Raw genomic sequence first — 27,183 nt, forward strand, 5'->3', positions numbered from 1 at the left:
TCCCAGCCCTACCCTCATGGAGCTGGCATTCTGACCGGAGGAGACCCACTAGAAACATACTAAATTAATGAAGTAGATAATATAGCCTGTGACAAATACTGTGGAGAAAGGCAATGCAGGGGAATGGGGGGCTGGGGCTGAGATTTCACACGGGCGCGCGGGCAAGGACTCACGGGAAGAGGTGTGAATAAGGAGCTGAAGGGAGTGAGGAGGGATGGAAAGCAAGCATTTCAGGCTGTAGTGGAGCAGGGTGTGGGCAGGGGAGGGTCCTGGGGGACCCTGTCACTCAGAGCCTCACAGGCTATCGCAAAGCCTTCCGATTCTCCACCAAGCCAGGTGAAAAGCCTCTGCAAAAAGGTTTTGGGCAGAGAAGGGAGAGGATATGGTTTTGTTCTGAAAGGATCCCTGGGGCCTGTGCACCGAGAACATGGTCCAGGGAGTGGGGGAGAGCCAGGCGGCCAGTTAGGTGGCCACTCCCGCCGTCCGGGTGAGATGAAGGTGCCGAACAATGCAGAGAATCCCCCGAGAAGCCTTCTCTGACACCGCACCTCCCCTCCGACTGGCCCAGAAACCCCTCCCTCCCTCTTCCACCTCCCGGGGCCATTCCCTGTCCCACCACGGACGGCTCTGCACTGCACCTGTCTCTTTCCCAGAGACACCCTGGACCATCAGCTCTGTGAGCACAGGAAATCTGGCTTAGTCACTGAGCCCCTGCCACTGCCTGCGCCATAGCAGGTGCTCAGCCAAGGCTCTTCTCATGCTTGAATTCCACCTCAAAGCTCAAGGAACTGCTGCCTTTACATAGATGCTAACTATGAGGTCACCAGCCTCTCTTCACAGCCCTTGCCAACAGCGTTCGGCATGCCTGGGCACCTGTGTTCCCTGGCCATCCACGTGCCCAGAGGCTGCGCACCGTGCTGTTTCTAAGCTACCTGAGATCTTTAGCATGCCTAGACCCAAGAGGGTTTTTAGGCAGTGCGTACAGTTAACGTTGGCAGGAAAAGAGAAGAAATTCCCCGGGCCTTGCCTTCTGAGTGCTTCTTCTTGGTGTGATAGGCCAGGGCGGAAGCCTGGGTAAAGGTCATAAGGCAGTGCTTGCACATGAATGGGCGGTCCCCGGTGTGAAGGCGAAGGTGGTTCTTCAGGGTGGAATTGGCGGCAAACTTGGCCCCGCACTCTTCACAGGAGAAAGGCTTCTCATCAAAGTGCTCTGTCAGTTTGTGGTACTGCATGCCTGGGGACCAGAGGGACACCGGTAATCAGTGTGATGAAGCCAGCAGGGGGATGTGACACAGTGTTCGAGACCAGGCCTGGGAGGACGCACAGCACAGACCATGGGACAACAGGCTGTGCTCCCTCTGACCCCCGCAGCCAGGCTGCTCACCTACCCGCTGCCCAGCACCCCCAAGGTCACCATGGCCCACCCCTGTTTGGTTCAGGCATTAAAGGTTCTAGGTTCATCTTTCCCATCCCCACCTTTTCTTACATAGCATCTGCCACCCGGAAACAGAAAAACGAAACTCACTCGATGCTTTGTCAGGTTTCCCCGACACCTGGGACAAGGGTAAGCAATTCTGACTAGACGTCCCGTGGATTCTGTGACTTATTTATTATCAAGAAACAAGTAATCACGGAAACCTAGCTGGCTGTCATTATGAAACAATGGCTACAATTCACAAAGTCCTGACCCTATGGTAGGTATTGTACATAGGTGTTTCACTATACCACCTGAAATCTTTACAATTCAAAAAAGTGGGTGCTCTCAGGGCACCTGTTTAACAGGTGGGGGAACTGACAGAGCTGATTCCTGAGCTCAGGCTCTTCTCGAAACACGACCCAGCCTCTGTGGGAGCCCGTCCATAGCCCTTACTGCGCACAGCGAGGTACGAGGCCTGGAGCCCAGACTACAGTATCCAGAATTATCACCCTCTTAAGTTACTTCGCCTTCCTGGAAGTACCTGAGGCGTGGGCAAATTCTCTCCCACAGAGGTCACACGTCACCGGAAGCCTCTTCTTCTTCTTCTTCGGGACGTCGGGCTCCCCTCCGCCACCATGGGCCTCCAGCTGGTGTTTTTCCAGCTCCTTCTTAGATTCCTTGGTCTCACTGCACTCCTTGCACTGCACCTGTCGGCTCTTGGCCACGCGGCAGCGCTTCATATGCACCTTCAGACGGCAGTAGAAGTGGAAGCTTTTGTCACAGGCCTTACAGACGAAGCTCTTCTTGGCAGCGTCGGGGGAGGCAGACATGTCTTTCGCTTGCGGCTCTGGCACGGAGTCAGTCTCTCCTGGACGGCTCTGTGTCTCAGACCGGCAGCCTTCCTCCATTGGCTCGGCCACCTTCTCAGTTCTGTCATTGAGTATGCGCTGAAATTTATTGCTCACTTTCCACCTTTCCTTCTCTCCACTCTCCTGAGTAAGGAAGCCTGCATATAAGAGAAATCACATGGCTCTGGAAATTCTCTTGTGTTTCTACTTTGCTTCCTAATTAGGGAAAACTGGAGACTACTTGGGACCCTCCTCAAACTCGGAAGCAATGCCCCTGTCATCTGGACTTTGCGATACACATACAGAGCATCATTTTACACCTACGCCTAGGACTCCTCCAGGTACTGGGAGCATCCAGGAGAAGTGAGGCAGCAATGGATGAACTCTTGTGTGAACCGCTGCCTCTTCTCTCCAATCTGGAAACACCCCATGGGCCTGACAGGACCCCCACCCCATTCTGCTCCTTACCAGTGCATGCTAGCTCTTGCATGACCGGCTGCAGGCCTGGGAAAGATCTGTGGACGCGGCACAGGAGGTGACATAGTTCAAGGGCTGAGACAGATTTTTCCATGGCTCTGCTCAGCACTGCTTTCAGGGAAGCTTCAGGGCTGGCTGTCTCGGGGGAAATGCTCAGAATCTAAATGAATACCAGGAGACAAAGGTTTGTGGTTAATATCAGCAGTTTTCTCCATGGTTTTCAACTTAGGGGAAAAATAGCTTATTTCAGGGTGGCATTACTCCATCTATAACAAGTTTACATGTCTTGTGATGAATGTGGTAGAGAACCTCTTTTCCCAAAGAACAGGGAAACTGGCAAAAAAAAAAAAAAAAGGAGACACAGTCAAGACAGATGTGTAAATACAAAGAAGGTACAAGCAAAGAGGCACTGAGCATTTTCTCTGAGAAATATTTTCTCAGAAATCAGGAGTCTCCAAAAGAACTCTTCTAGATCTTAATATTAAAGGCTCGAAAAGCTGTAGGATTTGGTAGCTCGTGGTTCTGTCTTGAAGATCGAGATCATTTTTCATAATATATAATTGTCTCAATGTCTGCAAGTAATTCTGCATGATCAGTGGCTTCACATTTTTAGACACTTAGATGTACCCTTTTAAACATTTTCTTTCATGAAAAAAACTCAGCTTTTTAAAGAAGGTTCAAATAGGGGCTTTAAAGAGGCCAAGAATATGATTTCAAAGCCACCGTCTTTCAGAATGTTACAGCTATCAGCAGAAAGAGTCAGTACACTGAGAAAATAAAGCTAAACCATCCACAGATGGCCAAATGGAATTTTTGTTCAGGAAGACATTTTATTTCTGCTCTTTTCAAGTCTATCTAAATAAACCTGATCTCCCAGGAGGCAGGCCTGAGACTCATTAGCAAGGCTCAAACTCATCAACTGCAGGAGCCCCGTTCCTCAAGCACGAGGCGAGCTGGAGAGAGCCTAGCGGGGCGTCCTTCCTCTGAAGCCCCACAGAAAAACGCACCACCTTCTCTACATCTGAAAGTCAGGCCAAGGTGGAGCTGTCACCTGCGTGGACAGAGCTAGAAACTAGCCCTTCTGCACGCCATCCATGCCAACTTGGATTAAAAAGCACTACAGGTGAACTTGTAGTTTAATTTTAGTCCCTTTAGAATTCTTCCCCCCTCGAGAAGCACACAATCCTGGGCTGGACAACCATGAATCCCCCTCCGTCCCCACCTGGTTTTTCTGGGTTGGCGGCCACCCCGAGAAGCCTTACAGAAAATGAGCTGGCACTATTTGCTACCCCATATGGGCAAAAGCTTTGTTCTATCTATGTTTATCTTGGCTCTTCCTAGATGCCAGAAGAGCATGCAATAAGACCGATTTTACTTTCCTTTCTCTGAAAAGCAGTTGCATCTCAGAACGTGTTAGAGAACAGTTCGTGGTTCCCCGAGTTTACCTAAGTTTGAACAAATGAAATACAGCTAGGTTTGAGTCACATGAACCTGGGTTCAAATCCTGGCTTCAACTCTGGCCATCCTAGACATGCTACTGAACTCTCTGGAGCCTGAGTTCCCTTATCTATAGAATGTGGAGGACATTGCCTGCCACACAGTTGGCAGAATCACAAAACAAAGAGGTGCTGTGAGGTGCTGGCTCGGCACGGGGCTCGGCATGCAACAGGCACTCTGCAGAATCTGGTGTCTCCCTTAGGAACAAGAGCATCCCAGGCCTGGTAGAACTGTCTGGAACAATGTTTGATCCGCACCTCCTTCACAGCCTCTGCAAGCTGCCCCTCCTCTGCGGTAAAGCACTTGCGTCCAGTCCCTTGTTGGATGGCCTCCAGGATCAGCCTGTGATGCCTCAGCATGGCTTCTAAGGCCGCACTTTCTGGGTTGGCCGCTGAAAGAGAGGAGGATTAACAAGTCATGAGTGGAACTCTGAGCACCATTTTCCCTTCACCCTTTCTCATCTCAACTCTTCACAGTGAGAATACACTTCACTGATCTCCTTCCGGGGGCTGGGAGTGGGGGAGAGGGCAAACATCACTGCAATTACAGTTCAATTAATATAAACTTAGATTTCTGCTTATTTTCAAAGGTTCACAAGCCCCCAAGTCCTTGAACAAAACTGCCAGCCCTTCCTTCCAGTGGTGGGGATGTGGAGAATGACCGTAAGAGAGCTCTTTCTAGTTTCCAGACAGGCTGACGATAATTTCTACCAGGGGCAAAGCTAGGACAGAGATCAGGTAGCCTACCTGCCCGGAAGAAAGCATCAGCACCAGGCTCCCGTTTTATTTCCTCCATGAGCAGGTTCAATGGGCCAGTCTTTGTCTCCTGAGCCACCAGCAGCAGTTGCCAAATGGCTGTTGCAGAGACAGTCTGCTTTTCTAGAACTGCTGACATCAGAGAACTGAAGCCACCCGAGCCAGAGTCCTGTTTCACAAGCTTCTCCATGACCTTCAAGATGTGGCACAAAAACACAGTAAGGGACTTTCTAGCCACCAGCCAAACTCCAAAGCTGCAAGTCTGAGTCCTGGGTACAGTGTACATACTTCTGGGGAGGGGTTTTTGAACATCCTTCACCTCCCAACCTGAGAGACCTTTATACAAGACAAAGCTCTTCACACTTCCTTTTGAATGCCTTTCTTATTACGGCAGAAGTTACAACTTCCAACTTATCACTATGCCCGAGAAATTAAATCACCTTGCTTTCCTTCTCCTCTACTAACCCCTTAGCATTTCTCAGTATGGCTGTGTGTGTATTTATGTAAAATATATTTTTAAAGTATGCATACATGTTCATCTTTTTTCCGTCTCTCATTTTACCCACCCTCCCTCCCTTCTCCCCTTCTTTTTCTCTTACCTCTCTTTCTCCAGGGGCTAAACCCTTCATGTGTGGGATCATTTTTAACAACATCTGGTTGTCTGTGAAAATCTCTGAGAGGTTTTCGTGATATCGTCTCAACAGCTCAGTCCCATAATCATCGGGGCTCGCTTGGACTGCAGGGATATTAGCAAAACAATAATGTTTGCGACAACGAAACACCCTTCCAGGCTTTTCCTACACCAGATTAGCGGAGCCGAAAGAGGAGAGCTGTAACACCAGCATGCTGTCTCCTCTGGAAGGCAAGTTTGGCTCCCAGTTGGGGCCCCACACACGTGTTCAGATCCCCCTTGGTCTTCCCTTAATCACTTGGTGCTTCAGGGTCGCAAAACCGCTAATGCTTTGAAAGTCAGCGCCCAGTGGTCGAAGCCAGTGATTGCTCAACAGGGAGGTAATTAGAAGGCGCGCTTGTAAGAGATGTCGAGATACAGATTTAAGGGGTGTTATTCCTCGAGCCTGAGGTCAAGGATCCATGCAGCAATCCAAAACACTAGCAGGCGTGAGTCAAGACTCTGGTAGTGAAGCTATAGTTAAGCTTTGTGTATATGCCCTTTGAGCCAATCTGTTAGTTACTCTCTCTTAAAAGGTCATATTTAATTTAAAAGTAAGAAAACTAAAAATCAGCATTTCCTTTAGGTTTACAGATATTTAAGAACGCATGTTCCTCTTTGGCCCTGTAACTCCACTTCTGGGAATCATGCCTTACGATGGGGGCGCCTGGCTGCCACAGTCAGCGGAACATCAGATTCTAGATCTTGGGATTGTGAGTTCAATCTACACATTGGGCGTAGAGATCACTTAAAAATAAAATCTTTTCTTTTCTTAATTTTTTTTAATGTTCTATTTCTGAGAGAGAGAGAGACAGCATGAGCAGGGGAGGGTCAGAGAGAGAGGGAGACACAGAACCTGGAACAGGCTCCAGGCTCTGAGCTAGCTGTCGGCACCGAGCCCGACGCGGGGCTCGAACCCACAAAGGGTGAGATCATGACCTGAGCCAAAGTCGGCCACCCAACCAACTGAGCCACTCAGGCACCCCAGAAATAAAATCTTAAAAAAAAATTTTCAAAACACCTTTAAAAAGGGAGGGAGGGAGGCACCTGGGTAGCTCAGTGGGTTGAGCTCAGTGGGTTGACTCTTGAGTTTGGCTCAGGTTCTAGCTAGGGTCGTGGGATCGAGCCCCGCATCAGGCTCTGTGCTGAGTGTGGAGCCTGCTTGGGANAAAAAACAATAAAAAATTAGAAATAAAAAAAGGAATGCTCTGAAGGCAAAAAGTCTGTGTACAAAAGTATTTGTCATTATACAATTTGTGATGACGATGGGAACAGAATATCTAATATTTACATAGTATCTATGATGTGCTAATGAATAAACACTGTGCTAAGTGTTGTACGTACAATATCTCACAGTGGCCACAAAAATTAATGTGATGGGTGCCATTCTTACCCCCATCTGAGAGAGGATTTCTCTTCATGAGGTTCAGAGAGGTTAAGTCATTGGCTCAGGGTCATGCAGCTACCAAATAAGTCAGGATGATAAACCAGGTAGTCTTTTTTTTTTTTTAAGTTTGTTTAGTTTTTAAATTTATTTTGAGAGAGAGTGAGGATGGGCAGGCGAGAGGGAGAGAGAGAGAGGGAGAGAGAGAATCCCAAGCAGACTCTGTGGTGGCAGCACAGAGCCCAACGTGGTGCTCAATCCCATGAACCGGCAATCATGACCTGAGCCGAAATCAAGAGTCAGACGCTTAATCGACTGAGCCACCTAGGTGCCCCACAAACCCAGGGGTCTTGATAGCCCTAACCATTATACTACCTGTACCCCTGACAGGGCAGGAGTAATGCATGATATACACCCTTATGATGGAAAGCTACAGAGCCTTCAAAAATAGGGTTACAGGGAGTTTTTTTGAAGCGTGAGGGAGAATGCTTATGTTATACTGGAGGAAATGATAAAATTATAAAATACAGCAAAATATCTCCACATTGTAAAAATAATGTGACAAAACAGGTCAGTATCTTAACACTAAAATAATCAAGTGGTAGGGTCTGAGGTTGTTTCCTTCTTTATTTTTTAAATTGTTCAAGTTTGTAGAAGTATTCATTATTTTTATAAGCTAGAAAAAAGTTCTCTCATTTCCCTCATGAGCTCTGGGGTGGGGGAGAACTGGCTGGCCTTGGCCCGTTATCCTAAGGGCTGGGACACGGACTCCCGTCCCCCCAGAGTGAACGTACACGAGGGCAGTTAGTGCTGGGGACCACCAGAGCCAAACCGCACTCAAGTGGGAGTGGGAAAATCAAGATCTGAGTCTTCGCTGCTTATCTGTCAACACAGCTTGTCAAAATCACGCGCTCTGTGAGCCCGTCAGCTCCTGAGGTGTTCACGGGCGCCGCCCTGGGAAAACCACACCTTAACAAACCCCGAACCACAGGACCATCGTGAGGGGCATCTCCATGGTGATGGAGCAAGTCTCAGATTTCAGATCGTAAACTCCAGAACTATGGAGAACCGCTGGTTTCTGGCAGCTAGTTTGTTTCGTGAGGGCATCTCCTACCATCAGCTCATCTCCCCAGCATGGAGCCAAAAGGGTGTGTAAGCTGTAATTTTCTGGGAGAGGTTCCAGTCCAGAGAGCTGACAATTAACTAATACCTGTGGTGCCTGGCGAAGTGGCTAATTTCTGCAAATTCTCCAGCAGAAGGCCCAAGTTTGGGGACGTAGGTTTCACAGCCTGAAGGAGTTTCACCAAACTCTCTGCAGTCAGGGTCTGGTCTTCAGACACTCTGTGCAGCAGCTTCTCCACGGTCTCCTTGGGCGTCCCACCCTCGCAGCAACTCAGGAGCACCTGCAGCGGCAAGCAATCGGGCCGACACCGGTTACAGGCAACTTGCATCCGTATGTGTCCGATGCACCGCCGGCGAGCCCAGAAAGAGGGCAGGACGAGGCGCCTGTCCCCAGGTCCTCCTCTGCGGTCTCTAGCGCCACTGTCCCCATAGTCGCTTCCCTGTGCCGTGTCACTACAAATCCCAAGCGTTCTCCAAACAAACAGCCCTGTGGGAATCCTTCCTTCTCAAATGCAGGTCTGTGTATATTCTTTGACCCCTAAAGGTTTGCATTTTGTGAGAAGATTCTCACACAAGGCCTACGCGGCAGAGCAGGTAGCTTGCTCTCACCTGGTTCTTCAGATTTGATTTGTTCAGACACAGACACCGAGAAACAGACTGGAAATTCATGAGTACAGTTACAGTGGTTTTCGGCCTCTGTTCAATACAGTACGTGACCATGCTAAGAGGCTGCAATTTCACAGCCATCCTATTATTTTGCTTCCTTTTACTTTATTTGCATAGCAATTCGAATGCCCAGATAAGTTACATGTTAGTCTGTGGCCTCCAAAATAATAGATTTAAAGTGCATTTCTGGATAGTTTTTCTTATAGATTCTGTACTCTCGATCTCTCTTATCAGCTCTACACACATATCAGCTTCAGTCATCAGCCCCCACTTCCACCCCCTTTACTTCCTTCGTGTGCTAGAGGATTTTCTGAGTCGAAAGGGCACAGGTTTCCAGCAAAAGGTTGAAAAATAAAACAAATGACTGTTATTTTACAGATATTTTCCTATTACAACAGTCCTAATGGACTACGACTCACTATGTAGAACTTGGCTCTTCTGGAGCTAATAGATAATGTGGGAGGTTTTTTCAACATATATAATCTAGGGATACCTAGTAACCACATTTCCTTTGGGAAAATGCCAGCACTCAGGAGAAACAGTCAAGCAGATCAGTCACAGCAGGTGACAGAGGATGCCATTATCAAATTAACTCCCATTAAAAAATAAATGCAGTTATAAAACCAAATTGGTTTTACATATACGAAAGGAGCACCTATGTTATACATACGAAAGGAATGCATACATTATAAATTAAGCTGTCATGTTCCTTGTCAGTACAGAACACAGTCATTCTCTTTGTTCAATGCCTAATATATACTAGATTTCTACTAAATGAATCATAATTTAAAATGAAAGTGTCTCTATCTAAAACCCATACTGATTTCATTGCTATGTTTTAGTTCCTAAGTAATGATCTGATCCATAATGAGGTAGCCAGATACTGTCAAGAGTGGGTATAGGCTTTAAAGCCGGACAGGCCCAGGAGGAACCCCAGTCCTAAAATGTATTGCTTGTGTGACCTTGGGTGAGTTATTTAATTCTTTGAACCTTATCTTCCTATCTGTGGAAGAGGAGAACAATAACAGCCCTTGCACAGTTGTTATTAGGAGTCTATAAAGTGAAGTTGCTATTTGTAGAGCCTGACATAACTTCTAGTACATATGTGATCTTTAAATGATAGTGGTTACCAGTATTGTAAGGCAGCACAATGAACAGTGGTTAAGAGAATGTGCTTTGTTTAGAGTTCCTGACTTCCAGTACTGGCACCCAGCGGCTGTGTCTTGGGTGGGCTGCCTAACCTTCTAAAGTGTCTGTTTCTTCATCTCTATTTTATTATTTTTTAAATGTTTATTTTTGAGAAAGTGCAGGTGGGGGAGGGTCAGAGAGAGGGAAATAGAGGATCTGAAGCGGGATCTGCATGACAACAGCAAGCCCACTGTGGGGCTCAAACTCACGGACTGTGAGATCACAACCTGAGCCGAAACTGGGTGCTCGACCTACTGAGCCACCCGGGTGCCCCTGTTTCTTTATGTTTAAAACCAGAGTAACACCCATGACTAAAGTTGCTGCCAGGGTAGAATTCAGTAATGTTTCAAAGGTCCTCAGCACACTGCTCAGCACACAGTAGGCTGTAAGTTACAGACAACTGTAGTAGTTACTATTCTTGTAACTGTTTCCATTCCTGAAATAGAGACATTTCTATTTGCCATTTCCTACAGAACCCAGGGTATGGGTAGATAAGGGCCATGATGCCTCGATCAGCATCATCCTGTAACAGAAAAAAGGTCTAAAAGGGCTGAGTGAATGTTCCCCACAATGTCAAAACATGGTGGCTATTCGATCAACAGTCACCTCTACACTCCTGCTTTATTATTTTGCTTCAAGTTTCATGAGAAGAAGTAGCTTAATGAAGCTCTAGTAGAACCCCAATTCTAAGAAGTATTTTTGCGATTTAGAACTAATTTAAGTTCTTCTGCTTCAGTCCTTTCTGTCAAGTAAACCAAAAGTGACAGAAGAAAATGACAGTGTGGTCTGTCTTGGTGTAGGGAACGAGGCTGAGTTTGGGCTCTTCCTATAAATGCTATTTTACTGAGATAATGAAACAGTTCAAAGGACACATTCAATCTAGCTAATAAGGAAAAGGTTTGAATGAGTAATCGAATGAAATCCCTACACAGGGAATCAGGTACTTCTAGAGCTATAAGCAACTTACTTAAACTGAGTGCCTGAAATGACATTTAATTTTAACTCTAAGGAGAAACCAGAGGTTTAACCTTATTTTGGATACTAGTTTTCTCTAAGAAATTCAAAGGAGTTATAATTTTGAAAACATAATTTATAAAACATAATACTGAGATTAAAGATTGCTCCCATTTTATATGAAAAAACTCCAGTTTAAGATCACTGAGAAAGGAGAATCTAGGAGCCAGTCTTCACTACTAATCCAGTGCTCAGCCATTCTACCACTATTTTCTAAACATCTTCTCTTCCCAACATATAAGCCACTTCCCACAGTTTTAAGAATTGATGCCACAGAAGTTCTCTCTCCCTATTCCTTCCTTCCAGATATAAAAATATTTTTAGCACAAGGTTGAAATCAATAACACCAACAAATACAGTTATCTCGTTGACTGGAGAAGTCATGCTAGCAGTTTTATGAGGATTTTAGCAGCTGGCTGGTGGGAGGGTAAATTGGTGCAACCTTTCTGAAGGGCAGTCTGGCAACAGACAGCAAACCCCTGAACATTTTTATACTCTCTCTTCCAAAATCTCACTTCCTAGAAATTACTCCAAGGAAAGAATCTGAGAGGTATGCAAAGATGTGTGTTAAAGGATGTTTCTACCACATCATTTACTATGGCAAAAAAAAATTGGAAACAAATGCACAACAATAAACCACTAATGAATTACAGTGTGTCCATTACACAGAATACAATGCAGCTACCAAAATCCTATTACAGGGATGGAAACGTAGTCGCAATGTATTAAGTAAAAAAACCAAGTTATTCTGGCTACTAAGCCTATCTCTGGATGATTCCAATGAGAAAAAGTGGGAGCGCATGCTCCAAAATGTCAGCAGTGATCATCTCTGAGCGGCCAGGTGGTGAGAAATTTGGATATTTTTGTTTTTGCTGGTTTCCCCACTTTTCTCTACAGATGAACAGTGCGGCCTTTCTATAAAGATTTAGAAAAGTGTCACGATAATTACAAATGTACCTGAACATTTTAACCCTTGGGGCAGCTTTTATATTAAAAACTCATGTAGGCTGGGGCACCTGGGTGGCTTAGTCGGTTAAGCGTCCGACTTTCGCTCAGGTCATGATCTTGCGGTTCGTGGGTTCGAGCCCTGCATCGGGCTCTGTGCTGACTGCCAGCTCGGAGCCTAGAGCCTATTTCAGAGTCTGTGTCTCCCTCTCTCTCTGACCCTCCCCTGCTCATGCTGTCTCTCTCTCTCTCCTAGAAATAAAATAAAACATTAAAAAAAAAAAACAAAAAAAAACTCATGTAGTCAGATGCACCCATCCACATATCTAAACATTTAATTGTCCAACGTGAGGTGTGAGGCCCTCAGCAAGCTGCTGCAGGAGGTACAAAGAGACGTGGGTCAAGAACGTGAACTTCAAGGTGCTCTCTATGCAGTAGGTATAAAAACACTGCAAGGGAGAAAATGCTACGTGCCACAAGAGAGGTTAAAAAGTGTGCCACGTAAATTCAGGAGGGAGGAGGAAATGCTTGACACGGTTACCCTTCTCTCGGCGCCAGTCAGGAATTCCTCCTTGGCTGTTTCCAGGAACCGCAGGATAGGTCTCTGCTGTGTGACACACTGGATCAGGTCCTCTTTGTGTTCTAGTAACAGAGCAGACAAGGTCTTTCCCTCCTCTGTGCTCCCTGGGGGAGAAGGAGTTAGAGACGCACACAAGAGAAGCTAGTCAATTTGAAGAAAATGACAGCCTGGTTTGTCAAGAGAGATCTAACGGAATAGGAAAGTGATTCTCGGCCTATTTTGAGCACCCGAATGCAGAATCTCTTTTTGCAGAGGAAAATACTTTATTATTCTGTTTAAACTCTATGAAAGGAAAACTGTTTCATTTATCTGTCGAAACACAAAGCTGCAGAGCCAGCCAGAGGTTAACTTCTGGTTGGCAAGGCCACTGCTTTGTACCCAACCCGAACGAGAGAGAGACTGCAGCTGCCGGCAAACCAGTTCACCCTGGGCAGTGAAAACACTGGCTGGGACGTGTGGCTTTTTGAAGGGCAGGAAAATGCTGACGGTCTTCTCCAACCTCAAGGTGTCAGACTACTTAACTAGTGGATAGAAATGGAGACTCAAATACAACTCAAATTTAGGTTATATGTATTGAACAGGCAGCTTCTAGAATTACATGTAGAACTGATGTGAAAATCACTTAACGGCAACGAAGCCACTGGAGCAAACTTAACAACGTCTTCCCAGAATAAAAGTCAAGCCACCTGGGTGGACAGGGTTTTCTCCTACCTTTCGGCTGTACCACTTCCATGTCTTCTGGCTCTCTGTCTAACAACGCTGCCTTTACCGCGGGACTGGAATCCTGGCATAGCCTCAACAGAGACACAACGGTCTGAACATCCAGGCTCTCGTCTCTCACTTTATCCAGGATTCTCTGGAATGCTGAACGTCCTTCTTCACCCTCAAGACATCCCATTATAGTCTGTGAACAGAAGTAACGAGAAAGAGACATCGGCCAGCCGCAAGAACCCCACGCTCCTTGATCTGGAGAGTGAAGCCCTCACCATTTTGATCCCTGCCTGTTTGGCCTTTCTGTGGTACTTGGCATTTCTATGGCCCCTGCATGAGAGAATGTTCAGTGGAGGAGGGGGCAGAAGGGGAGGTGAGGAGAGAGGGGTGCAGGGAGAGAATTAATCTTAAGCAGGCTCCATGCTCAGTACAGAGCCCCGACGCAGGGCTTGATCTTACGACACTGGGATCATGATCCAAACCAAAATCAAGAGTAGGATGCTCAACCCAGTGTCTCGAGCTTCTCTGGCTTTGTAACACCGAAGCATTTGGTATGGATGAGCACCAGTCTTTCTGACCCCTCCTTCTCAGCCTTCCTCACTGGTCTTCCTTCCAAATCTATAACCAGAAGCAGTACCAAAAACTGGTCTCAACTCTACTTTTTCTTCCATTATGCTCCTCCTTTAGAAAAGCTCTCACATACATAGCTTTTATATCACCTCTAGGCAGATAACCCTGAAAGCTAGTGCTCTAATCCTAAGCTTTCTGTTTAAATCGGGAGCCACACAATTTCCACTAGAAACGCCTTATCCTCCAGAGGTCTTGGCACCACATGTCACCATCTGGACGCTTCTAACCCTGGAGTACTAAAATATCAGCAACTCCGGTGGTAAAATAAAACAAAATTAGCAGGAGGAAGGCCAACTGGAAGGGTTAGTATTTCTATTTTAGCAATAATGGTTTACTTTTAAAAATATGGAAGTGAAAGTTAATTTCATGCGCATAGCCTTTATATTTCTACTCAGCAAAACTACAACCTACCTTTGAGATTTTTAACATTGATACTATAAGAGTTTTTTGCACAAGAAAGCAAAAAGGTATGGTTTTCTACACCTACACACACACACACACACACACACACACACACACAACATGAAAGGATCTCATGAAAATCTACACCTGCACCAATTCATCTAGATAGTTCTTATCAATTCTGGTAGTAACTATAGGTTTAAAATTTTTGTTTACAGAGATTCTTATCCTTTTCTCTTCCTCCCAGATGAACAGGAATTATGAACGAATTAGACTTTGTGTTTCTTGGCTCTGCTTGAGCTGGCTTTCCAATCACAGAATGGCTGTAGAAAGCCATGTTAAACTTAAAAGAAAAGGTTCCTATGATTTTTAGCCACGTACAAAAGTAAACTCAGATAAAACGCAGTTTAGGAATCCACATTAACTGAATTAGGTAACTTCCATGAACCTGAAGTAACTCATTTTGTCTTTATGTTAAAAATAATAAGCGAATGAGATACCAACTTAGCTGAATGTTTAATCCCTTTCAGTCACATTTATTCAACCTTCTGTGCTTTTGTTAGTCCCTCTAAAGTCTCTTCTGAGGACGCCTTTTCCCTGATGGCAGTAGGCGGCAGGCAGCCTCTGACTGGTCCGCAATATCCCTGTCACCAGGTATTCATGCTGGTAGGCTGAACTTGATGACATGCTTCTGAGGAGAAGAATTCGGCAAAAGTAATGGGCCAGCACTTCAGAGGCTAAGCTGCTGTGGCTTCCATCTTGTCTGTGCGGCCATTCTCTGTCGTCGCTCTGAAGGCAAGCTGCCATGTCGCAAGCTGCCCTATGGAGAGGCCCACGCGGCGAGGAACTGAGGTCTCCGGCCAACAGTCAGTGAGTGGGCTTGGACATGACTCTTCAGAACCTTGCCAACAGTCGCATGAGTGCACTGAGAACGAGACACTCCCCACCCCCACCCCACTCCAGCCGAGCCCTGAGCTGTCCGCAGCCTTGGCTGATGTACCCTGACACAGACCTCCTGGGGACCCTGAGCCAGGGACTCAGCTAGGTATGCCTAGCATCTTAATTGACAGAAACAGGGAGGTAACAAATGTGTGCTCTTTTAAACTGCTGAATGTCAGAGTAGTTTGTTACAAAACGATAAATAATGAACACAGACCCACTCAGTGCTAAAACCCTCAGTAAACAGGTTTCTCCCTCTTTATCTTCCCTTCCCTTCCTCCCTTTCTTGGATGCATCTTAGCTGGTACAACACTTAGCCGTCCTCTTCTATCCTAAGCCGTGTTTTCAGCCGAAGCTGTCTGAACATCCCGAATCCACCTCTCTCAGTGTCCAATCTGTCAGGCATTATCATACGGGCTGTGGGGAAAGACGCTTTCATCAATGGTGGCATCTGATGCGCTTCTCATTATCCTCTCTGCTGTCTCCCCCTCTGCAGAACTGCTCAGCAGTGAAATTAAAACATTTGTTAACTTCATTGCTCAGCAGTGACACTAGGGTGTGACCATCTGGGAAGAAGGGCAGGGGTGGGCTGATGAGAGGGCCAGGGGGGAGCAGTCAGCTGCCCGGCCAGCCCTGCTCTTTGCTATTTCTTCCAGAACCTACTGGGGAGCTGGCACCAGAGCCAGCATTTTAACTGTTACTCCGTCAGCCTCCTCGGCTGCCTGGGGCTGCTCCGTGCGGTGAGCCCTTTTCTGAAATAGTGTGTCTGCCTCCACAGAGGGTGTCACATATTGTGACAGACCGGGGTTCACTGATCACTATCACATACCTTAACTCTGAGAGTTTTGCTCTTTAACCGTACATTTGGAATTCCTTTGATTCTTAAAGGTACTTCAATAAATTCATATCAATTTATGGTCACATGTGTAATCAAAGTACTTTGATTTATGAATGAATTACAGGTCAGTAGATTTAAAGATGGGACAGTTTCTTTCTAAAATTTAGTCTTTGCCTCACACTAAGGTCTTTTAAATTGAATTTACTTATTTTCCCACTTGTCTGGTTAGTGCCTTTGGGTGTGTTTGAGCTAAGCTGCATTCTTGGTCACTTGTGCCTCCCGTGAATGCCGAGCCAGACGACGGCACTAACCATACAGACCACGTGCGCTCAACACCATCATGGACACTGTGCACACTTGTGCCACCTGCACAACTCCTCATGTCAGCCCCCGGGGCATTACTGTTACTCCGTAAAGGAGTTGAAGGTGTGAGGTGACCTGCCCAAGGCTGCACAGCCAGGAAGTAGTTCCCTGGATGAAACAGAGCTTATTCCACTGACCTGGTCCCCTTTTCATCATTCCAAACTCCCAGCTTTTGAGTGTAACCAAATCCGTCTACACTGCATTCTACTGGACTTACTAGAATCATCACTTGGAACACTGGGTCATATTTCGGCCATCTGTAGCATTCCTGCTGGTACCAATGATTTGTACGCAGACTGGTACACAGTAGGTGCTTAATAAATACTTGTTTAACCAAATGAAATTCCCTTGCCCTAAAACCAATAGCCCTTCTACCTATGGCTGCATACCTCAGATGTAATCATTTGCAGAGAGAAGATTTGGAAAAAGAACAACTTATTTTCATTTCTCATAGGCCTTTGAAATGATGCTATTAACTCCTTAACAGGGTCACTGTACGATGTCAGTGAACAGTCCACAAAACACAGAGCTGCACTTCTTGACAAACCTCCAAAGTAGTGACATGGCTGAAAACATCACATTCACATGGGAGACTTGTCTGCCTTTGAAACAAAGTTGAAGGAGAAAAAAATGCTACTAGATCTTAAGCTTTGGGAGTCTTTCTAGAACTTTAGGTGAAAAGTGGATCAAACAGCAAGGAAATCAATAGTAGAAGTTATCTCCTTATTCTAGTCATAGATTCACTCTGCTATATACACAATTAATTAAAAGCAGGGACATGGCTAGGAATAAAGAAAGAAGACGATTCAAAGTTCTTGCATTAAAGCTGAAAAAAAATATGAGCTTGCCTTTAAACAGAGGTTTTGCTCAGCTCAGCCAGAAAGCCTGTTAAGGTCAGTATCTGCTTTTTCTAACGGGTAGCAATATTGTATGAGATAAAGACAGGCAGAAGCCACTTTCCCATCCCAGCACCCAGGAGATTTCTCCTTAATCAGCTTTGGCTTTGGTTGTACACAACCCAAGCAGCCTGGCCTCCCTCGGTTGCCGCAATCACTGCTCAGGGAATGGCTTTGCCACCTTTCATCATATGTCTCAGGAAAGAGAGTAATCAGGACACTAGTTCAGGGTGTCTTCCTGAACCCCTGGTCTGGGCCAGGTGCACACTCTCTACCCATGCTTCAGAAAAGGAACAGGCTGGTCCATCTCAACCAGACTGCTCACAAGCCTTAACAATCTTCAAAATTACACATCTAAGCACAGATTATTTTTAATGTTAAGCTGTCTTTTTAATGTTATGCTGATTAACCAAATAACAACAACAAAAAGCATTCAAAGCTCCTTGGGAGCCAAAACTGTTTAAATAGAAAAATAACAAACAAACTCCTAACCTTTATGATTGCAGCTGAAACGCAGACTGATGTTTCAAGTGAACAGCTCGCAAATGCTTTCAATATTGAGGCCTTCTGGGGATTCCCACAGTTTGGTGACTTCCAAAAAAATAATTACACGTGTGGCAGGACTTCTTTGCTATAGGGATAGGGATCCAGTCTTACTTCTTTTTCTTTTCCCAGCAACCAGCTCAATGCCTGGCACATACCAGCTGCTCAGTAAACATGTGCTGAATCAAGAGGTAAGCAAAGAGTAACACTTGGGAGAAATGTGTACTTGGTGGCACCTCAAATCACTGAGCGGCGTCAGCACAGACACTGTGGCACCTGCCATCATACATGAAGAACTGTGTAAGCCATTAACTTCTCTAGCAGTGCTTCTCAGAAATGTGGTCCACAGATGCCAAAACAGCAAAACGGGGAGCCTGTTAAAGATGCAGATACCAAGCTCTACCACAACCTAAGGGTCCTTAGACCCTCTGGAAATGAGGTCTGGAGGTGTGTGTTTCAACAAGAACACCGAATGATTTGTACATACACTGGACCCACTGTTCCAGAGACCAATGGCTTTGTACAGGACACGACACCTGCAGCTCAGGAAGGTACTTCCAAGTGGGTAATGGTACCTATTTGAAAGCATGACTTGCAAATTAAACTTAAAGAAACAGCAATCCATCTCATATGTCAGAGCAAATGACCATGGTACTAGGATATTATAAGGCATTAAGTAAAAAAGGGGTTTCAAGGTCAACTGGGTCTAAAATAGAGAGTTAACTTAGAAACAATAGCAGGCCAAGCTCTTTCTTTGTGCCTGGAATTGTACTGTGAGTTTTACATGAATAATCTTTATTAATTTCACAACGATCCTGGGATGTAGGTAGTAACATTCCCGTTTTACAAATTAAGAAATTAAGGTTTATAGAGATTAAGTTATTTAAGAGCACAACATTAGCAAGTGAAAGAGCTGAATAAAATAATTGTATATCCACACACTGGAACTCTGCTCAGGCAGAAAAAGGAATAAACATGCAACAACATGGATAAACCCCAGAAGAATTATGCTGAATGCAAGAAGCCAGACCAAAAAGAATATAGGCTATATGACTCCCTTTGTATATAATACTCTAGAAAATACAAATTCACCTACAGAGGAGCACAGATCACTATCACCTGGGGATGGGTAAGTTGAAAGGGGGAGGAGGAAGGAATTACCAAGGGCATAAGTACATTTCAGGGTGATGGTATGTTCTAGATCTTGCTTGTGGTGATGGTTTCACGTTTTAAAACTTCTCAAACTGTACACTTTAAATATATACAGCTTGCTGTATGTCAATCATATCTTAATCAACCTGTCTAAAGGGAAGTTAAAAAGTGAGAGAGATGGGGTGCCTGGGTGGCTCAGTTGGTTAAACGTTCGACTTCGGCTCAGGTCATGATCTCTGGTTGTGGGTTCGAGCCCCACGTCGGGGCTCTGTGCTGACAGCTCAGAGCCTGGAGCCTGCTTCTGATTCTGTGTCTCCCTCTCTCTCTCCCTGTCCCTTTCTTGCTCACACTCTGTCTCTCTCTCTCTCTCTCAAAAATAAATGAAAATTTAATAAGTGAAAGAGAAGTACAGGGCCTAAGTACAAGCAGTACTTCACCAGCTCTATATTTTAATTTAATCTTATGCTCTTTAACCATTTGTCTTTTTCTTTCTGCAGCTGAAAGGTTTATTATGGAATGTAACAGACTCAGTTTTAAATACGGCCACCAAGTGATTTGTAGAGCTCTTACTCTGACCTCTAAAACTGAGAAAAAAATAACATAAGCCTATAATGATCCCCAACAGTGAATCAGTGTTCTTTCAAAGTACTATTAATGTTATTGCCATCAAAAGATCAGGACAAGAATCGGGAGGGAAAAAAAACGTTGAATGAAACCACACAGAGCAAAAATTTCTTGAGCATTTGTTATTTGCCAGCCATTTTAGGTGCCGCTATTGGAAAAATGCTTAACACACAGTTCAAGCAAGTCCACAGGCAACACTGATAATCTGAGTATTGCTGATCTAAGGAATGCTGCTGCTCCATAACCAAAATTAAGTAGAGAGGAAGTCCTAAGAAAATACACGAAGAGGTGTGTCTATAACCTATCAAGGCAACAAACTAGTGACAAAAATGATAGATTAAACCATTAAGAGAACATCCAAGTGCAAAAATATAAAATCATAATGTCCTTCAGCACAATCGGTACAAAGAATACCAAGGATCTGTACCAAGACAGCAACTCGTAACCTCCCTACCAGAGTCATGAGGGTCGACCCAGTCTTATAAAAAGTTTCTCTCTCAAGAAAATAACGTGCAGCCAACTACTGATTAACCGTGGTCAAAGTAAATACTTGACCTTGAAATGGTTTTTTTTTTAAAAGTAACTTGCTATGAATCAGGGAAATACTTAAATAGTAGAAGACATTTACTGTTTGGATTATGGTAACTAACAGCAACATGGGAGGCCTTCCCCATGCCGCCCCGCCCCTCAGATGCGCCTGCAGGGACAGTGCCCTCTGGCTGTGCCAGCAGGTCTCAGCATGGGAGGCACGGCTGGGTGGAAAAAGAAGCAAGAGGAGTTCTAAAGTGGCTGTGCAATCAATCCTGTAGGTTCAAGATCTGAGGAATCCCACAGGTGGGGACGCGTCTCCCCAAGACACTGAAAAGAAGAAAAGGTCAGCTAAGAAAGCATATGGTAACCACTGGGCAGTTTTCTGTCGGGCAATTCTTAAACATTTATATATACATGACATACGTGTATCACTTTTACTCTGTTGGCAATAACACCCAGCATGCAAGGAAGGGAACAGCTCTAAAGTCAAAATGGTTCGGTTCAACTTCTTGCTCAGTCCTCTGAGCCCTGTAACCTTGGCCATGTTATATTACCTCTTTGAGACAGTTTTCTCATTCATAGAATGGGGCTAAAAAAAGTAAAATAGTATCCACCCTGGTGATCTGTTAGAATTAAATGTGATAACATGTGTCCCAAGCATAGCATCGTAAGTATTCAATAAATATTCACCATAACTGTTTTTGTGTCTGAAAATGGCCACTGTATTCCTAAACGCTGAATGCAATTTACTACGTAAGGTTTATAGTAAATCCTTTCCGTGCCATGTTTTGAGTATTTCTTGTTGTTCTGCTTTGGTTTTTATCATTTAATCTCGATTTGGGGTTATCCATGACTACCCCTCTGCTTCATTTTACCCTTGATTAATCAGGAGGAAATGGTATGATGAGTTAAGTATCCTGAATCAAAATTGGTTGAAAGCCGGGATTCAGGTTTTGAAAGCACATTGCCTAGTACTGTTGCAAGACTGCTCTTTAGAGAATAAATGTCAAAAAAATTTTAAGTCTGAAAAAAGCGAGGCCCTGAGATGTTTTGCATTTTCACTGTTCTGCCCCATATGGGAGGCTGACCTGGTGTCCAGAGAGCATGCCAGCAAGCAAACAAAACTCGCAGGACCTACCTCCTCCTGTGCACCTTGAATTTCTGAACATTCTTCTAGTCTTTTTGAAATATCCTGGGTAACCAAGAGTGCTTCAGAGAAGATACTTTCATTTTCTAGAAGAAAATTCAGCTGATGGTGTTTCCTCTCATACTCTGAGTGCAAAACAAAACACAATAAAAAAAAATTAGTGATTCATTACTTGAAATGATGTGTAAAAGGCTGAGCTGACGTCCTTTAGGGCACATACTGCATTTATGACTGACTCCCGCCACATCAGTTATGGGTGACAGAGAACAGTGTCTCTAACAGCCTCCTCCTCTGTGCCATCCTCGTCCTGGCTACAATAACGGGTAAACATCGAAACTGATATATCGCTGCTTCAGTACTGCTTTTCTGCTCTTAGTTCATCTTCAGACTTCCAACACTCAAAACCACAAACACTTTTAAAAGAAGAATGCCCCAGGAGGGAGCTCTGCTTTGGATTTTGTGTGGCATTGGATTGGATTTTGGTTTCCTATCTAGCAGTGGTCTTTGGTAAATTCATCCCTGAAACAAAAAATTCATGGGGCACCTGGATGGTTCAGTCGGTTGAGCATCCAGCTCTTGGTTTTGCCCAGGTCATGATCTCACATATCCTGAGTTCAAGCCCCAAGTCGGGCTCTGCACTGGCAGCACGGAGCCTGCTTGGCATGCTATCCCCCCTTCCCTGCCCCTCCCCCCACCACTCTCTCTCAAAAACAAACTTAAAAAAAAAAAAGAAACAAAAAATCCGTAAGGATAACTGAATATGGTAACGGACAACAGCAGGCCAGGTTACAGGACGACTATTAGGGGACCGTTACCTGGTCCCGAGCCCGCCTCCCTCAAGGCTTGTCCGGCAGGGGCCGGGGCAGCACCTTCAGCGGCGTGAGGGGTCTCCACTGCGGTGTGTGCGTTCCCCCGAGCCTCCTGGGCAGTGGAAGGACCCGCACTCATCTCCTGTGCCACCGTACAGACAGCCTCCCTGGCCTCGGCTCTCACGGTGCCCCCTGGGGACGCAGAGCCCTCCAGGGGTGAGCAAGGCTCTCGGGCACCCTCCGGGGACAGGATCTCCGCCTCAGGCTTCTCCTTCTCCGACTCCTTCGTGCCCGGCTCTGCGGGCACCGTGGAGACATCCCGCACCAGCTGGCCCTGAACAGAGCAGCTTACGAGGTTGGTCAGAAGGTTTTTACAACTAACGGCCACGTCAAACATTTGCAGGCTGTCGGCTAGAGAGATGATTTTGGAGAAGTTGTGCTTGCCCACGGGCAGCTTGCCAGTGTACATCATCTCGAGCAGGAGGGCGAACTCCTCGGGGCTCACCACGGACGCGTCGATGGAGATGGTGTCGGTGTTGTCCAGCAGGGTTTTGAACAGGAGGCTGGCCGCGGCCAGGACGAGCTTGTGGGCCCTGAAGTAAATGGCGCCGATGGAGACGGTGCAGTCGCAGAACTGCTGCTCCTTGCACAGGGTGTAGAGCTGCTGCAGCAGCTGCTGGCTGTAGTTGGGGAGCTCCATCGCAGCGGCCCTGCCCCAGGACGTCTCACCCTCTCTTCTTCCAGAACCCACTTCTTGAGGGTCAGGGCTACACCCTAGAGAAGCCCAGAAAGTGCCGTGTTAACACTTCACAAGCACAGAGGGAAACACCTTTGGGTGAAATAGTCAAACGAACAGGCGATTCACTCATGCATCTGACGAATGCTGCTCAACAGGGAGGGGCGGTGTGCCAGGTAGGTGACGTGAAGGACAATGCCTGTCACGTGTTCAACTATATGAAAGCCACTACGCTTAGTGCTTCATCTGGACACACTCACGGGGTCCTCACGATGATATCATCCCCTCCCCATTTTACAGATGGGACTGGAGCTCAGAGGTACGGAGAGAACCAGCCTGAGGAAAAACAGCTGGGACATGGCATGTGCGCGTCACCCACGTCAGAGCTGGGGGAGATTCACTGCTGTATGCGTCCCTGCTTCCAGTGAGTGCTCAGCCAGATGAAGAAGGCTTATGCAGTTACAGAAAGAGATCTACAGTACAACGCCCTCAACTCGCCTGACCCATCTGCAACATGGGACACGGGCATCACTCCCTCCCGCTTCAAACGCCTGCTTCACGCACTCCTGTGACCTCACCACCCAGCATCCTGTGCTCTGTGTCACACTGGCCTCTACGGCTTAGAATGCTCTGGGACTCAGTCACCTCTCCTCTGATCTTCTGTGTCATCTGATTCCACACTTGGAAACATCCACAAATCCTGACTATACGGCTCATCCCTACCCCGTCAGCTGGCAGGGTGACACCTCAAGCTCAGTCCTCTCCTTGGAGTCCAGATGCGCACCTCCAGCTGCCTGCTCAGCATCTCCGATCGGAGGCCAGACAGGGTGTTCCAACTTATACCCCAAACTCTCCTGCCATCTTCCTGCTCTACAGCAATTTTGTCTTTCTAGTTGGTTAGACCAAAACCCCAAAGTTGACCTCGATTCCTGCCTTTTCCTCGTACTCCATATCCAATCCTTCTTAAATCCTGTTGGCTCTACCTTCAGCATATATCCAAACCCAGTCACTTCCTGCTGCCTCCCCTGGCTCTCTCTGGTCAGTCCGAGCCCCTGCCCCCTACTAACTGGACTACTACAGCAATCCCTTCTAACTGTCTCCATGCCTCTGCCCCTTTCCAGCACTAACCTCACCCCATCCTCCCTCAATCCAGTAGTCAGAGGGGTCTTCTTACTACACAGCCACATTCTGTCCCTTACTGGCACAAAGGCCTCCTGGGCTTCTGGTCTCAGAGTAAATACCAAAAGCCCAAGTTCTCCTAATGGCCTACACTCCCCCTCATGACCTGGCTGGTATTAACTCTCTGATGCCATCTTCTACCCCGTCTCCCTCATGCATTCTGCCTTCAGCACACAGCCTTCCTTACGGATCATGGAACACACTAAGCATGTTCATCTGCAGGTGTCTCCACACGTGTGCACGGCTCACTCTCCCTTCCGTCAGGTCTCTGCTCTGAGGCCACATCATCACTGAGGGCTTCCCTGACCGTGTCCTCTAAGTAGCAGCCTCTCCTCCATTCCATTCCTCTTACTCTATTTATCTTCATAGCATTATTACCCATGACCTATATTTTCACTTATTATCATGTATCTCCCTTCACTGGAATGTAAGCTCCATTAGGAAAGGAACTTTTTAAAATCGTCTGCTATATCCCAGCGCTTAAAATTCTGCCTAAGACGAATGTTGTTGATTAGATGGTGGAATCAATAAATGAATGGAATGAGATGTAATGGCAGAGAATTGCACCCAGAAACCCAGTTTGGGAAAAGGGGTGTCAAGCAGTTAGAGGAGCTGACCTGCCCGAATAAACGAGCAGGCAGTGACAAGGGGAAGACAGTGCTCCAAGCAGGGAGCCTGCATGAGGCACACCAACAAGAAAACACCCCCAGTGGTGGCGAGGAAGGGGAGCAGGGGGGACTGTAAGGAAGTCAGTGATGCTGGAACACAAAGCAGGGAACAGGGAGTATCAGGGGCTACATCTGGCAGGCAGGGGTGTGGCCACAGAGAGATACATGGACCATGGTTAGGAGCTTGGATTTGTCTGAAAGGGAATGAGGAGCCACTGAAGGGTTTGAAAGGCTTTAAGCAGGGAAGTCGCATGGTCAGAGATGCATCTTAAATGTATCATCTAAGTGACATTTGCACAGAACTGAGGGGAATAATGCTAGAGACAGGCTCTATTATTGCAGGAGTTCAGAGATAAATCAATGAGGACTTTGACCGGGAGAAGTGGCAAGAGGAGAGAAATAGCCAAAAATATTCAGAAAATGTAACTGTCATGATTTAGAGTCTGAGTGCACGTGAGGGAAGAGAGAGACAGCTCCCAGGTCCTGGTATGATGTGTGTGGGTGGATGCTGAGATGATCCAGACAACATGAGAAAAGTTTAGGGAAGAAGACATCCAGTTCAGTTTTGGGTTTGATGATAGCCAAACTGTATACTCTCACTTGGATAAAGAAAAGAAAACGTACTGACAAGGTGNAGACTGTGGATGATCTCCTTCCAATCCACCGCCATTTCTTTATTTTCCCACATTTGAAGCTGACAGATAAAAATACAAGTATTTCCAAGTTCTGGTTTCTGGTCTGGCATGGAAGGAGCTTAGGAAGTCACCATTCCATCCTGATGACAGGTAAAAAGCTGAAAATAAAATGGAAAGGCCAACAACTCTTTTTAGATCTGTCAGAGAACTGAGGTCACAGGGCAAAAGTGCTATGCCCCAAATTGTAGAGAAAGACAGGCAGATACAGAAAATCACAGCTTCTCGGAGCAGAAACCCACCACCAGACACATGGTGGGAACCACACCAGGAAAGTAAAATAAAAACTGAAATGACAAATTGCTTCAGGCTCAAGGTGGACAAGTCTGAGTTAAAAACTCCAGAGGGGCCAAGTCATAATTCTGTGAGTTTTACCTGCAGGAGCTCTAAGGGGTGAATATAGGAGAAAAATTTCCTCCTGCTTCTGGCAGGGGGAGGGAGGGAGGGAACTAACCATTTTTAAATATGCCAGAGCAGTCTGTCCTTAACAATGCCTAGCTTCAGGAGAAACTGTTTTACCAGATTCAGACCTAACTGGAGGAAGGAAAATATACTTCTGCCTCCAACATCCTGCACCAAGGTGGGGGTGGGGGTGGGGGTGGGGAGATNGGGGAGATGTTTGAAAAACACTGGTGAAGTTCATGGTCCAGGGGCACAGGCTCACCAAAGTACTGAGAGCTAATCATCAGTCTGTAAAATACTTCCTCCCCTGCACCTTACCATCCCATCATCGATAGGCCTACTTACTACAATTTCTTTTATCCACTACTTTATGTCTACCTTTCAAGAAAAAATTTCAAGACATACTGAAGGGCAAAAAATACAACTTTAAGAGAGTGAACAAGCATCAGAACCACAGTCAAATATGTCAGGAGTTATCTGACCAAGAAGTGTTTTTCGGGTTTTTTTTTTTTTTTTAAGTTTATTTTTTGAGGGGGTAGGGGGCACAGAGAGAGAGGGAGAATCCCAAGCAGGCTCCATGCTGTCAGTGCAAAGCCCAACACAGGGCTCAAACTCACAAAATATGAGATCATAGCATGAGCCAAAATCAAGAGTTGGATGCTTAACCAACTGAACCACCTGGGTGCCACTCTGACCAAGAATTTTTAACAAGCACAATTAATATGCTAAGGGCATTTGTGGAAAAAGTAGACAACACGCAAGAAAGGATGAATAATAGAAGAGAGATGGAAACAAGAGAAAATGAAAAAAATGCTACAAGTCAAAAATGTAACAGAAATTAGGAATGCTTTTGATATGTTCATTAGAAAACTGGAAAGAGCTGAGGAAAGAATCGCTGACTTTCAGGATTGATATAACAATAGAAACTTCCCAAACTGAAAAGAAAAGTGAAAAGATCAGGACAGATTATCTAAGAACTTCAAGACAACTACAAAAGGTAAAACACATGTTCAGTGGGGATATTTGACTGAGTGAAAGTAAAAGGAACAGAAGCAATATTTGAATAATAATGACTGAGCAGTTCCCCAAATTAATGTCAGACACCAAACCTCAGGTTGAGGTGCTCAGAGAACACCAATCAGGATAAATGGCAAAACACTACATTTAGGCATATCATATTCAAACTACAGAAAAATCAACACTTAAAACAAAAAAATCTCCAAAAAGAAGGGGAGGGGGGAGATCGCCTCTGATTTCTCCTCAGAAACCATGCAAACAGGAAGAAAGTAGAATAAAATATTTGAAGGATGAGAGAAAAAAAAAAGCAACCTAGAATTCTGTAACAGAACTCAGGAATT

At 45.7% G+C, this 27,183-nt stretch overlaps 1 protein-coding gene across 3 annotated transcripts in view; it reads right to left on the minus strand.

The window, feature by feature from the left end:
* ZBTB40 (zinc finger and BTB domain containing 40) overlaps positions 1 to 27,183 on the minus strand; it is a 78,170-nt gene that overhangs the window by 14,948 nt on the left and 36,039 nt on the right. For 2 of the 3 annotated variants that reach the window (XM_077775490.1, XM_077775489.1), the window contains exons 2-12: positions 22,155 to 22,922; positions 21,331 to 21,464; positions 13,275 to 13,467; positions 12,525 to 12,667; positions 8,259 to 8,451; positions 5,594 to 5,730; positions 4,986 to 5,187; positions 4,497 to 4,630; positions 2,734 to 2,902; positions 1,959 to 2,423; positions 1,028 to 1,234 (exon numbers count right to left, since the gene is read on the minus strand). In XM_077775490.1, coding sequence (XP_077631616.1) covers positions 1,028 to 1,234; positions 1,959 to 2,423; positions 2,734 to 2,902; positions 4,497 to 4,630; positions 4,986 to 5,187; positions 5,594 to 5,730; positions 8,259 to 8,451; positions 12,525 to 12,667; positions 13,275 to 13,467; positions 21,331 to 21,464; positions 22,155 to 22,848 — 2,671 coding nt within the window. In that variant the 5' untranslated portion in view covers positions 22,849 to 22,922. The remainder of the gene's footprint in view (positions 1 to 1,027; positions 1,235 to 1,958; positions 2,424 to 2,733; positions 2,903 to 4,496; positions 4,631 to 4,985; positions 5,188 to 5,593; positions 5,731 to 8,258; positions 8,452 to 12,524; positions 12,668 to 13,274; positions 13,468 to 21,330; positions 21,465 to 22,154; positions 22,923 to 27,183) is intronic. The other variant, XM_077775491.1, reaches the window with a different exon arrangement.

Source organism: Crocuta crocuta, unplaced genomic scaffold, assembly GCF_008692635.1.
Source record: "Crocuta crocuta isolate KB4526 unplaced genomic scaffold, BGI_CrCroc_1.0 scaffold127, whole genome shotgun sequence".
NCBI classification, from domain to species: domain Eukaryota; kingdom Metazoa; phylum Chordata; class Mammalia; order Carnivora; family Hyaenidae; genus Crocuta; species Crocuta crocuta.